Source organism: Ranitomeya variabilis, chromosome 6 (assembly GCF_051348905.1).
Source record: "Ranitomeya variabilis isolate aRanVar5 chromosome 6, aRanVar5.hap1, whole genome shotgun sequence".
Taxonomy (NCBI): Eukaryota; Metazoa; Chordata; class Amphibia; order Anura; family Dendrobatidae; genus Ranitomeya; species Ranitomeya variabilis.
The window spans coordinates 525,448,793-525,462,922 of record NC_135237.1 but is presented as its reverse complement, the minus strand read 5'-3'; the positions used below and the strand labels follow the sequence as shown (position 1 = coordinate 525,462,922).

Genomic DNA, 14,130 nt, shown 5'->3' with positions numbered 1-14,130 from the left:
CGAGAGACCACTACGATACAAGATATGGCCAAAAGTATTGGGACACTACATGTTATAACCACAGGAACTTTTATGACCTCTCAATCTAAACCCAAAGACATCAATGTGGAGTTTGCCCCTCTGCAGCTGTAATAGCTTCCACTCTTTCAAAGAATTTCTTCAAGATTTTGTAGATGTCTGTGGAAACTTTTGCCCTTTCATCCAGAAAAGCATTTGTGGGGTCAGACCCTGATGTTGGAGTAGATGGATGGGCTGATAATCTCTAGATCATCCCAAAGGTGTTGGATGGGGCTGAAGTCCAGGTTCTGTGTGGCCAGTCATGTTCTTTCACCTAAGCTACTCCAACCATGTTTTTAATTACCTTGCTTTGTGTACTGGCCACATTCATTGGGAACAGAAAAGGGCCCTCATCAAACTGTTTCCACAAAGTTGGAAATAAGAAATTGCACAAAATGTCTTTTATGCTGAAGTATTAAAATTTTCTCTCACTGGAACTAAGTTGCTAATCCTAATCCCCTGAAAAACAACCCCATAGCATTATCTCTCCTCCACCAAGCTTTACAGTGGGCACAATTAACTCAGTCGGGTAACGTTCTCCTGGTGTTTGATAACTTGTCCACTAGATGCTGGAGAGAGAAGTGTGATCTGTCACTGCACAGAACACCTGCGCAGAGTCTATTAGTGGTGGCTTCACATCATTCCATCCGACTTTTGGCGTTGTACTTGGTGACATAAGACTGCATGCAGCTACTTGGCTATGAATCTCCCAACGGGGGCACAGTTTTCAAGCCGATGATTACACCAGAGGAGGTCTAGACTCTGCAGATATGGAGCCAGCAGAGTGTTGGTAACTTTTCTGCCCCCTGATTTACATCACTCGGTGACCCCTCTTTGCAACTTTAAGTGGACTCCACTTCGTGGCTTATTTGCTGCTGTTCCTTCCACTTCTCAGTGATATCACTCACAGGTGATGGGGAAGATTTAGGAGGAAAGAAATGTCATGATCTAACTTGTTAAACTGGTGGATTCTATTGCAGGACCGCACTGGTATTAGTGAGATCTTTACCACCAGCCATACTGAAACAAGTAGGAATGGGCGACGTTCTGGGTTCATACCAAACCCTGAACACGGACCTTTTACTTTATGTCTGGTTTCCTGTTTAGGTTCGCCAAACTGATAAAGCTTGTTGAAAGGCTGCAGTGCAGCCAATCAAAAAGCTTTTAGACTGTGGGCACTTCCGGAGCCATCACAGCCATGCCAAGTATAAAGGCCGGATCATGAGTGTCCCCATCATTATGCTTTCATTAATGTAGGGATAGGACACAGCTAAAGTGAGTGACTGCGCACTCTGCAAAAAAAATGCTGCGTGTACTCTGCAACCCATATCTGTGCTAGTACTGTCCTTTAAGCCACTATATGTAGTCTGCACCGCACCGCCTGCATTGGAGGGGCATCCCAAGGCAAAGTGGCTGGGACTGGCTGTAGCAAGCCTCGTGGGGGATTGCTCTCTGTATACATAATCAAACTACCAGCTACTGATGATGAAACTTTGGCTCTGTGCATGAAATTTGTAAGCTGCTAATGAAGGGGTACTTTGCCCCATGCTTGGTGGGTGAAATTTATAAAATGCTAATGAAGGAGTACTCTGCCCTATACTCTGTGGGTGAAATTTGTAAGCTGCTAATGTAGGGGTACTGTACCACATGCTCTGTGGGTGAAATTAGTAAACTGCTTCTGAGGCGGTCCTCTGCCCCATGCTTTGTGGGTGGCATTTGTAAGCTGCTAATGTAGGAGTACTCTGTCCCATGCTCTGTGGGTAAAATGTATAAGCTGCTAACAAAAGAGTACTATGCCCCATACTCTGTGGGTGAATTTTGTAAGCTGCTTTTGAGGGGGTACTCTGCCACATGCTCTGTGAGTAAAATTTTTAACTGGACTGGAAGTAGCTAGCACTATTGAATATTCATTTACTTCCTACCTTATCATGATTGCTATGGTGACAGAACCCCTTTAAGTCATATACCTATTCACATTTGTTTGCAGAGCAATTGTCATGCTCTCACCCCCATTTAGCTTCTTTTTGCTGTCCCCTAGCCCTCACTATGACCATTTAACAGACATTTTAAAGCATCGAAGTCCGAGTCCCTATTCCACGGGTTCCGTCATCTCTAGTCACAAGTGTTAGTAAGGGCAGACAGCAAAGCGAAAGACCGAATGTTTACACCAGGAGGAATGGAACTGAATTAAAAACTTGAATTCATTTATATATATATATATATATATATATATATATATATATATATATATATATATATATATATATATATATATATATATATATATACTAGCTATTGAACCCGTTCTACGCCCGGGTGGCGAGCATTTATATTGGTATATGGTCTCCATCCTGGTATGTGCTACTCCATCCTGCATCCCCATCCTGTCATGTGCTCCCATCCTGCGCCCCCATCAGTGCGGGCGGCTGTGCTGAGTGCGGGCAGCTGTGCTGAGTGCGGGCGGCTGTATGTGGCTGTGCTGTGCGTGGGCGGCTGGGCGTGGCTGTGCTGGGTGCGGGCGGCTGGGCGTGGCTGTGCTGGGTGCAGGTGGCTGTGCTGGGTGCGGGCGGCTGTGCGTGGCGGTACTGAGTGCGGGCGGCTGTGCGTGGCTGTGCTGGGTGCGGGCGGCTGTGCGTGGCTGTGCTGGGTGCGGTGGCTGTGCTGGGTGCGGTGGCTGTGCTGGGTGCGGTGGCTGTGCTGGGTGCGGTGGCTGTGCTGCTCCATCCTGCGCCCCCATCCTGTCATGTGCTGCTCCACCCTATCATGTGCTGCTCCATCCTGCACCCCATCAGTGCGGGCGGCTGTGCTAAGTGCGGGCGGCTGTATGTGGCTGTGCTATGCGTGGGCGGCTGTGCGTGGCGGTGCTGAGTGCGGGCAGCTGTGAGTGGCGGTGCTGAGTGCAGGCGGCTGTGCGTGGCTGTGGGCGGCTGTGCGTGGCTGTGCTGAGTGCAGGCGGCTGTGCTGGGTGCGGGCAGCTGTGCTGGGTGCGGGCGGCTGTGCGTGGCTGTGCTGGGTGCGGCGGCTGTGCGTGGCGGTGCTGGGTGCGGGCGGCTGTGCGTGGCTATGCTGGGTGCGGCGGCTGTATGTGGCTGTGCTGTGCATGGGCGGCTGTGCGTGGCGGTGCTGAGTGCGGGCGGCTGTGCGTGGCGGTGCTGAGTGCGGGCGGCTGTGCTGGGTGCGGGCGGCTGTGCGTGGCTGTGCTGGGTGGGCGTGGCTGTGCTGGGTGCGGTGGCTGTGCTGGGTGCGGCGGCTGTGCTGGGTGCGGCGGCTGTGCTGGGTGCGGCGGCTGTGCTGGGTGCGGCGGCTCAGGCTGTGCTGGGTGCGGGCGGCTGTGCTGGGTGTGGCCGGCTGTGCGTGGCTGTGCTGGGTGTGGGCGGCTGTGCGTGGCTGTGCTGGGTGCGGCGGCTGTTTGTGGCGGTGCTGGGTGCGGCGGCTGTGCGTGGCTATGCTGGGTGCGGCGGCTGTGCGTGGCTATGCTGGGTGCGGCGGCTGTGCGTGGCTATGCTGTGCGTGGGCGGCTGTGCGTGGCGGTGCTGAGTGCGGGCGGCTGTGCGTGGCGGTGCTGAGTGCGGGCGGCTGTGCGTGGCGGTGCTGAGTGCGGGCGGCTGTGCGTGGCGGTGCTGAGTGCGGGCGGCTGTGCGTGGCGGTGCTGAGTGCAGGCGGCTGTGCGTGGCTATGCTGAGTGCAGGCGGCTGTGCGTGGCTGTGCTGAGTGCAGGCGGCTGTGCGTGGCCGTGCTGGGTGGGCGTGGCTGTGCTGGGTGCGGCAGCTGTGCGTGGCTGTGCTGGGTGCGGTGGCTCAGGCTGTGCTGGGTGCGGGCGGCTGTGCTGGGTGCGGTGGCTGTGCTGGGTGCGGTGGCTGTGCTGCTCCATCCTGCGCCCCCATCCTGTCATGTGCTGCTCCACCCTATCATGTGCTGCTCCATCCTGCGCCCCCATCAGTGCGGGCGGCTGTGCTAAGTGCAGGCGGCTGTGCTGAGTGCGGGCGGCTGTATGTGGCTGTGCTGTGCGTGGGTGGCTTTGTGTGGCGGAGCTGAGCGCGGGCAGCTGTGCGTGGCGGTGCTGAGTGCAGGCGGCTGTGCGTGGCTGTGCTGGGTGCGGCGGCTGTGCGTGGCTGTGCTGGGTGCGGCGGCTGTGCGTGGCTGTGCTGGGTGCGGTGGCTCAGGCTGTGCGGTGGCTCAGGCTGTGCTGGGTGCGGCGGCTGTGCGTGGCTGTGGGCGGCTGTGCTGGGTGCGGTGGCTCAGGCCGTGCTGGGTGCGGTGGCTCAGGCCGTGCTGGGTGCGGTGGCTCAGGCCGTGCTGGGTGCGGTGGCTCAGGCCGTGCTGGGTGCGGTGGCTCAGGCCGTGCTGGGTGCGGTGGCTCAGGCCGTGCTGGGTGCGGTGGCTCAGGCCGTGCTGGCTGCGGTGGCTCAGGCGGTGCTGGCTGCGGTGGCTCAGGCGGTGCTGGCTGCGGTGGCTCAGGCGGTGCTGGCTGCGGTGGCTCAGGCGGTGCTGGCTGCGGTGGCTCAGGCGGTGCTGGCTGCGGTGGCTCAGGCCGTGCTGGGTGCGGTGGCTCAGGCCGTGCTGGGTGCGGTGGCTCAGGCGGTGCTGGCTGCGGTGGCTCAGGCTGTGCTGGCTGCGGTGGCTCAGGCGGTGCTGGCTGCGGTGGCTCAGGCGGTGCTGGCTGCGGTGGCTCAGGCGGTGCTGGCTGCGGTGGCTCAGGCGGTGCTGGCTGCGGTGGCTCAGGCGGTGCTGGCTGCGGTGGCTCAGGCCGTGCTGGGTGCGGTGGCTCAGGCTGTGCTGGGTGCGGTGGCTCAGGCTGTGCGCGGCGGTGCTGGGGGCCTGAGCAGGCGGGGACACCGGCGCGCTGTGGGGGTCAGGTGCCGGAGTCGCCGCTAGCTCAGGCCCCCGGCACTTGCTATAGTTACCTGGCCCTGATCCAGCGCTGCGCGCCGGTCTGTCTTCCGGGTCCTCTGCCTGTGACTGTTCAGTCAGAGGGCGGCGCGCATTAAGCGCGTCATCGCGCCCTCTGAACTGTGAACGTCACAGGCAGAGGATGTGGACCGGAGGACGGAGGGGCAGCGCGCAACGGAGGAACGGGACAGGTAAATATATCATACTTACCCTCCTGGCGGTCCCTGCTTCTCCGTTGGAGATCGCGGTGAGCGTTCAGTGTTTACGCATACCGCGATCTCCTGGGAGCGTCGCTCTGTGGGGCCTAGACTGCGCCGGCGCGTGCGCTTGCGCAGTCTATAGAGGCTTCGGACAGAGTGACGCTCCCAGCGTTATATTATAGATATATACACTCACTGGCCACTTTATTAGGTACACCTGTCCAACTTCTTGTTAACACTTAATTTCTAATCAGCCAATCACATGGCGGCAACTCAGTGCATTTAGGCATGTAGACATGGTCAAGACAATCTCCTGCAGTTCAAACCGAGCATCAGTATGGGGAAGAAAGGTGATTTGAGTGCCTTTGAACGTGGCATGGTTGTTGGTGCCAGAAGGGCTGGTCTGAGTATTTCAGAAACTGCTGATCTACTGGGATTTTCACGCACAACCATCTCTAGGGTTTACAGAGAATGGTCCGAAAAAGAAAAAAAATCCAGTGAGCGGCAGTTCTGTGGGCGGAAATGCCTTGTTGATGCCAGAGGTCAGAGGAGAATGGGCAGACTGGTTCGAGCTGATAGAAAGGCAACAGTGACTCAAATCGCCACCCGTTACAACCAAGGTAGGCCTAAGAGCATCTCTGAACGCACAGTGCGTCGAACTTTGAGGCAGATGGGCTACAGCAGCAGAAGACCACACCGGGTACCACTCCTTTCAGCTAAGAACAGGAAACTGAGGCTACAATTTGTACAAGCTCATCGAAATTGGACAGTAGAAGATTGGAAAAACGTTGCTTGGTCTGATGAGTCTCGATTTCTGCTGCGACATTCGGATGGTAGGGTCAGAATTTGGCGTAAACAACATGAAAGCATGGATCCATCCTGCCTTGTATGGAGCATCTTTGGGATGTGCAGCCGACAAATCTGCGGCAACTGTGTGATGCCATCATGTCAATATGGACCAAAATCTCTGAGGAATGCTTCCAGCACCTTGTTGAATCTATGCCACGAAGAATTGAGGCAGTTCTGAAGGCAAAAGGGGGTCCAACCCGTTACTAGCATGGTGTACCTAATAAAGTGGCCGGTGAGTGTATATATATATATATATATATATATATATATATATATATATATACATATACACACACAATGGGGATACACTGCCGATTTTCCAAGTTTTCCCACCTACAAAGAATGGATAGGTCTGTCATTTTTATCGTAGGTACTAGTGATGAGCGAGTGTACTCGTTGCTCGGGTTTTCCACAGCACGCTCGGGTGGTCTCCAAGTATTTATGACTGCTCAGAGATTTAGTTTTCCTTGCCGCAGATGCATGATTTGCGGCTACTAGCCTGCTTGATTACATTTGGGGATTCCCTAGCAACCAGGCAACCCCCACTTGTACTCAGGCTGGCTAGTAGCTGTAAATCATGCAGCTGTTTCAACAACAATTAAATCTCCGAGCAGTCACAAATACTCGGTGACCACCTGAGCATGCTCAGGAAAACCCAAGCAACGAGTACACTCGCTCATCACTTGTAGGTACACTTCAAATCCGGAAAATCACATTGTATGAATTTTAAATAATTAAATTGCATTTTATTGTATGGAATAAGTATTTGATCACCTACCAACCAGCAATAATTCTGGCTCTCTGAGACCTGTTAGTTTTTCATTAAGAAGCCCTTCTACTCTGCACTCATTACTAGTGATGAGCGAGTATACTTGTTGCTCGGGTTTTCCCGAGCACGCTCGGGTGGTCTCCGAGTATTTGACTGCTCGGTGATTTAGTTTTCATCGCCACAGCTTAATGATTTACAGCTACTAGCCAGCCTGAGTATATGTGGGGGTTGCCTGGTTGCTAGGGAATCCCCACATGTAATCAAGCTGTCTAGCAACGGTAAATCATTCAGCTGCGGTGATGAAAATTAAATCACCGAGCAGTCACAAATACTTGGAGACCACCTGAGCGTGCTCAGGAAAACCCAAGCAACGATTACACTCGCTCATCACTACTCATTACCTGTATTAATTGCACCTGTTTGAACTTGTTACCTGTATAAAAGACACCTGTCCACACAGTCAATCAATCACACGCCAACCTCTCCAACATGGCCAAGACCAAAGAGCTATCTAAAGATGCCAGGAACAAAATTGTAGACCTGCACAATGCTGGGGTGGGTTACAGGACAATAGGCAAGCAGATTGGTGAGAAGGCAACAACTGTTTGCTTAATTTAAAAATGGGGTGATGACTGTCAATCTTCATTGGCCTGGGACTCCATGCAAGATCTTGCTTTGTGGGGTAAGGATGATTCTGAGATAGGGCAATAATCAGCCCAGAACTACTGTACACAGGAGGACCTGATCAATGACCTGAAGAGAGCAGGGACCACAGACTCAAACATTACCATTAGTAACACACTATGCCGTCATGGATTAAAATCCTGCAGGGCTCACAAGGCCCCCCTGCTCACACCAGCACATGTCCAGGCACGATTGAAGTTCTCCAATGATAATCTGGATGCATGGGAGAAGGCCATGTGATCACATGAGACCAAAATAGAACTTTTTAGCATTAACTTCACTTGCCATGTTTGGAGGAAGAAGAAGGATGAGTACAACCCCAAGAACACCGCCCCAACTGTGAAGTAAGGTAGGGGAAACAACATACTTTGGAGGTACTTTTCTGCATGACTGCACCATATTGAAGAGAGTCTGATGGGGTCATGTATAGTGAGATTTTAGCCAACAACCTCATTCCCTCAGTAAGAGCATTTAAGATGGGTTGCGGTGGGTCTTCCAGCATGACAATAACCTGAAACACACAGCCAGGGCAACTAAGGAGTGGCTCCGTAAGAAGCATTTCAATATCCTGGAGTGGTCTAGCCAGTCTCCAGACCTGAACCCAATAGAAAATCTTTGGAGGGAGCTGAAACTCAATGTTACCCAATGACAGCCCTGAAACTTGAAAGATCTGGAGAAGATCTGTATGGCGGAGTGGGGCAAATTCCCTACTGCAGTGTGTGCAAACCTGGTCAAGAACTACAGGAAATGTCTGACCTCTGTAATTGCAAATGAAGGTTTCTGTACCAATTATTAAGTTCTGTTTTTCTACTGTATCAAATACTTATTTCATGCAATAAAATGCAAATTAATTATGCAAAAATCATACAATGTGATTTTCTGGATGAATTTTTTTAAGATTCTATCTCTTACAGTTGAAGTGTACCTACAAGAAAAATTACAGACCTCTCCATTCTTTGTAGGTGAGAAAACTTGCAAAATCGGCAGTGTATCAAATACTTATTTTCCCCACTGAAGCATTTTCTCTTCCTTGTGTAGCGCCATCCCTTAATTCACAGCATCTTCTTTGGTTATGTACAGTGCTGTCCCTTAATACATAGCATTCCCTCTTGTTATGGATAGTGCCATCCTTTATTGCATTGCATGTATATATATACAGCTCTGGTTAAAATTAAGAGACCACCACATCAAAACCCTGTCATGGGCAGCCCAATCTCCAGACCTGAACCCCAGTGAAAACCTCTGGAATGTAATCAAGAGAATGATGGATAGTCACAAGCCATCAAACATAGAAGAACTGCTTACATTTTTGCACCAGAAACAGTGAGAAAGAATGGTGGAAAGCATGCCACGACGCATGAAAGCTGTGACTAAAAATCATGGTTATTCCACAAAAAATTGTTTTCTGAACTCTTCCTGAGTTAAAACATTAGTATTGTTTCTAAATGATTATGAACTTGTTTTCTTTGCATTATTTAAGGTCTAAAAGCACTGTTTTTGTTTTTTAAATTTTGACCATTTCTCCTTTTCAGAAAAAAAAAAAAATTATTGCTTGGAAATTCGGAGACATGTTGACAGAAGTTTATAGAATAAATGAACAATTTACATTTTACTCAAAAATATACCTATAAAAAAAAATCAGACAAACTGAACATTTTGCAGTGGTCTCTTAATTTTTGCCAGAGCTGTATATATGTATGTATAGTGACAAAGTCACTGGTAAAATACTGGAGGGGAGATATGTATCACTGAGGATGTTAGCCTCAGTGATATGAACTTGGAAAAATGCTCCAGCACACTAAGTGCTGAGAGGGGTTAATCTGCCATGCTAAGGGTTTTTTTTTTTAGTGGGTAACTGAAGAGTGGGTGGGAGGCTGGTCACCACATCTCCACCTCAGGGTGTCCTTCAGAAGCTAAATGTGAAGGCCTCGGGCTCATTAAATGTTCTGTGTATTCTGGAAGGGAGCTGAGCTCCAGAGCTGGGCTCTTGGTAAACAGAGCTGAAACCTGATTCCAGTGCGGGCAGATCCCCCACAGTTATAAGGACTATAGTGAATGCTATTTTGTTTGTTTATGTCAAGAAGACAGAATATGTTCATTTATTTTGTTTGCACTGGTTAATGGAGCCTGTTTTAATAAACCAGTTGAAATTTAAATGGAAAGCATTCCTGTGATTACCTCGTTAAGCAGCCGAATGAGCCTATCTACCACAATATACAGTGGTGTGAAAAAGCGTTTTTCCTCTTCCTAATTTCCTATTCTTTTGACACACTTAAATGTTTCAGATTTACACAATTGAAATTATGATTTAATACAAAGTAGTCAGTGTACAGCTTGTATAGCAATGTAAATTTGGTGTGCCCTCTAAATAACTCAATACACAACCAGTAATGTCTAAACTGCTAGCAACAAAGTGAGTACATCCCTAAGTGAAAATGGCCAAATTGTGGCCAATTAGCCATTTTCTCTTCTCGGTGTGAATGGGGAGCAGGTGTGTTAAATTTGGTGTTATCAGTCTCACACTGTCTCAGACTGGTCACTGGAAGTTCATCATGGCACCTCATGGCAAATAACTCATTGAGGATCTGAAAAAAAGAATTGTTGCTCTATATAAAGATGGCCGAGGCTATAAGAAGATTGCCAACACCCTGACACTGAGCTGCAGCACGGTGGCCAAGACCATACAGTGGTGTAACAAGACCGATTCTACTCAGAAATGGCCTCGTCATGGTTGACCAAAGAAGTTGAATGCACGTGGTCATCATATCCAGAGGTAGTCTTTTCAAAATAGACGTATGAGTTAAAGAGGTGGGTGGTCAGACTGTCATTGCTCAGACCATACACCACACGCTGCATCAATTGGTCTGCACGATTGTCGTCCCAGAAGGAAGCCTCTTCTAAACATGATGCACAAGAAAGCCCGCAAACAGTTTGCTGAAGACAAGCAGACTAAGGACATGGATTAATGCAACCACGTCCTGTGGTCTGATGAAACCAAGATATTCCTATTTGGTTCAGATGGTGTGAAGCATGTGCGGTGGCAACCAGGTGTGGAGTACAAAGATAAGTTTGTCTTGCCTACAGTTAAGCATGGTGGTGGAGTGTTATGGTTTGGAATGTATGCTGCTGGGTGTGGAGCGCTACAGTTTTTTGAGGGAACCATAAATGCCAACATGTACTGTGACATACTGAGTCAGAGTATGATCCCCTCCCTTCGGAAACTGGGCCGCAGGGCAGTATTTTAACATGATAACATACACAAACACACCTTCAAGACGACCACTGCCTGAGGATAAAGGTGCTGGACTGCCCAATCATGTCTCCAGACCTAAACCCTATTGAGCATTTGAGAGGCATCCTCTAACAGAAGTTGGAGGAGCACAAGGTCTCATCATGGAGGAGAGGAAGAGGAGTCCAGTGGTAACCTGTAAAGCTCTAGTGACCTCCATGCCCAACAGAATTAAGACAGTGCTTAAAAATAATGGTGGTCGGTCACACAAAATACTGACACTTTGGGCACAATTTGGCCACTTTCAATCAAGGGTGTACTCACTTTTGTTGCAAGCGGTTTAGACATTAATGGCTTGTTGAACAATTTAGAGGGCACACCAAATTTACACAAATTTACATTGTTATACAAGCTGTACACGGACTACTTTATATTGCATCAAAGCGATCAAAGTGTCACTTCTTCAGTGTTCTCCTATGAAAAGATGTAATGAAATATTTGCAAAAATGTGAGGGGTGTACTCAATTTTGTGATATATTGTATACATATACAGAAAGACAGTGACAAGGAAACATATTAGGGTATATCCAGTAATGCATGGAAACCGGTTTACATTAGTGCAGTAACTTACGATACGTCAGGTCGATGGATAAAGACTTTCTGACTCTCTGAACAGTCTGACATTGCTAATGTGGAGACTTCCACTGGGTGCTGCAGATCCTCACTATCCGGGTTTGTCATGAACATTACATTGGACTGTCCAGAACACACAGATTTGTACCCCACAAATGTGGTATCTAAAATGGAAAGAAAACCAGCAATAATATATTAAATGAAATGCAAGTCTTCTATAAGATGAGAAATTTAAATCTATAGATTTACCTTTCACAGTCAGAAGGCCACTGATTGCATTATAGCTCATGGTCCCCGCATTTGGGTGTGCAGGCGCCATGTTATGGCCAGAGACAAAGTTGGGCCAACATATGCCGCTTCTGCCACCTGTAAATGAATGGGGGAAGTAAAATGTGATTATAAGGCTGTACAGTAAAACATACAGTAAAATCATGACTGTCTATTTGTCAGAAAGCTCCAAAAGATGGAGAGCACTAAATGGGAGGAACACTAGAAGAACATAAAAACTGTATGAACTTCTTGCTACTAGTTGCCTGTGAGACTTGGTAAAATATCAATATTAGACTATGTTCAGATCAACTTTGCTTTCCTCTACATGACTCCTTTTTGGGGCTTCCATTTGAACCCTTGAAAAACAGTATTAAATTGTGTCGCTGATGGCGCCCATGTTTTACCCGAATGCACAGTTTGGAGGACTATGCTGTTTTGTTCGTCTGAAAAAGGAAAAACTAATGGAAAGGAGGTTAAACAAAGTCCAAAGGCAGATACTGCTGGAAAAGAGGGAAAATGGAGTCCAAAGCTTCATTTTTTGTACTCTTGTCTCATTGAAGTCCAAGGCTTTGTAGGAGGTACATCTTAATACTTCAGATGGAAGCCCCAACGGAATCATGAATCGTGGACGCAAAAGTAATGTGCATCCAACCTTAACGCGACTTATACTCAACATCAAGGTTTTCCTTGTGTGGATGTGCATCAATCTTAAGAATTTATTAAAATTCCCGTGTTGCCTAAACCCTTCTAGGGAAATAATGAGATTGTACTTACGTCACAATAATGTCACAACTGCACATGACACATGAGTAACTAATGTTTGCTTATGTACCGTGGTCTCATTTTCCGGTTCAGAGAATGCCTACCTGTAAGAGGCCTGGCACTGCGATGTTGAGCAGAAAGCTTGACATTGGCATCACTATCTGTCAGGACGTCACTGCAATCAAAGTCTGGACTTGTTCCCACCAGCAAGGATTTCTGAAAACAAGAAACACAAAAAATGTTGACCTAAAAATGTTTTTATATATCATTTCTACTGTGAAAAAAATGAATATACCTATTATAAAAATACGAGATTTGATATAAAGTATATACAATTCATATATTGGCATATATTGTAAATATTGATAACATTTTGGGGGGATTAATGCTTTTAAGATATATATATATATATATATATATATAAATGAAAAAAAAAAAATATATATATATATATAGTATATATACAGTATCCCACCAACAGAAAAATTGGAGTACTTTACTATTATCAAAATACATTTTTGTTGAAAAATAAGAAACAAAAATCACAATATCAATCGCAGTTACAATGTCATAAGGTTAAAAATCACAACCAAAAATATCCGAGTTCTGAGCAAAAACTTTCTAGAAATTTAATGTATAGAAGTTACTACAGGGTAAGTGTTCATCAAGAAAGGTGATCTGCCATATTTGTTATGGTTGTATTTGCTCAAAAAGGTAAGTATATATGTGACAAAACAAGTCTACAAAGACAAAAGGATTAAATAGTGAATAAAATGATCACTAATAGTATCATCTTTTCACCCCCATGTCAAATGAAACCAATGGATCCATAGTAATCATCCCTAGCTAAATAAAGTGCTTACCCATAGTGGCTTAGTATTGCACAGGACAAGGAGAGAACCCTGACGCGCGTTTCACAGAAGCTTTTTCAAATGGAAGTCAATCTATATATTATATATTTTATATATGTTTTTAGCTATGATTAGTGTTCCTTTCCATAATAAAACTCTGGCTGCTTAAGGCTACCACTTGGTAGAATTTAGAAGCAAAATGTGACAAAGTTGGATGACACAGACATAGATTGTCTATTATTTATTATGCAGCTATGAATTCTGCTATTTGTTATTGTGTAGGAACCGCCTACATTTATATATGGATTGCCTATATTCATGAAGCCTATAAATATACAAATACTCCAGGAAAGCCCCTGGAGATTGTTGGAAATCACAAACCTGTCTACTTTTCTGTTCTCACTATCAATAAGCTGAATCCCAAAAACTTCTAAACTGAAGTTAGGCCTGCTCTAATATTACTGTTTTATTATTGAGAACAATGTATAAGAGATTGTTCAATGCTCGGAAAATATTTAATTGTTCTATAATTAAATGGCCACCTTTCTGAGATCTCCCCTTGCCGGACCTCCCGTAAACAGTCCTTTCTTTTTTCATTGTGTATCTTTTCACGTTCATGTCTGATGTTCATTCTCATCTGCTGCACATGTCTCGCATCCTCATCTTGACACATACACCGCATCTGAAATGTCTAAGCGTTGCTGCCATTGAGCTGCTACTGCGCAAGCACCAAATTATAAGATAGGGGACAACACCTTTTAGAATGTTTCTGCCAGTCCTACAGGCAGTTGTAAGGTGCCAGAATTTTCTTTTTAAATTAATATATTAAGGCAGCAAATTTGTGTAATATGTCTATGCCAGGGATCACATATTATATGTTTATATAAATGAGAATAAGGCAATAAGGTGCTCAAGTAGCGTCCCATCCCTTATGTC

At 47.0% G+C, this 14,130-nt stretch overlaps 1 protein-coding gene across 1 annotated transcript in view; it reads right to left on the bottom strand.

Moving 5' to 3' along the window:
- The window catches only part of PKHD1L1 (PKHD1 like 1), a 210,714-nt gene that overhangs the window by 27,477 nt on the left and 169,107 nt on the right, over positions 1-14,130 (bottom strand). The window contains exons 66-68 of the mRNA XM_077271084.1: positions 12,448-12,559; positions 11,561-11,677; positions 11,310-11,475 (exon numbers count right to left, since the gene is read on the bottom strand). Of these exons, the coding sequence (XP_077127199.1) occupies positions 11,310-11,475; positions 11,561-11,677; positions 12,448-12,559 (395 nt within the window). The remainder of the gene's footprint in view (positions 1-11,309; positions 11,476-11,560; positions 11,678-12,447; positions 12,560-14,130) is intronic.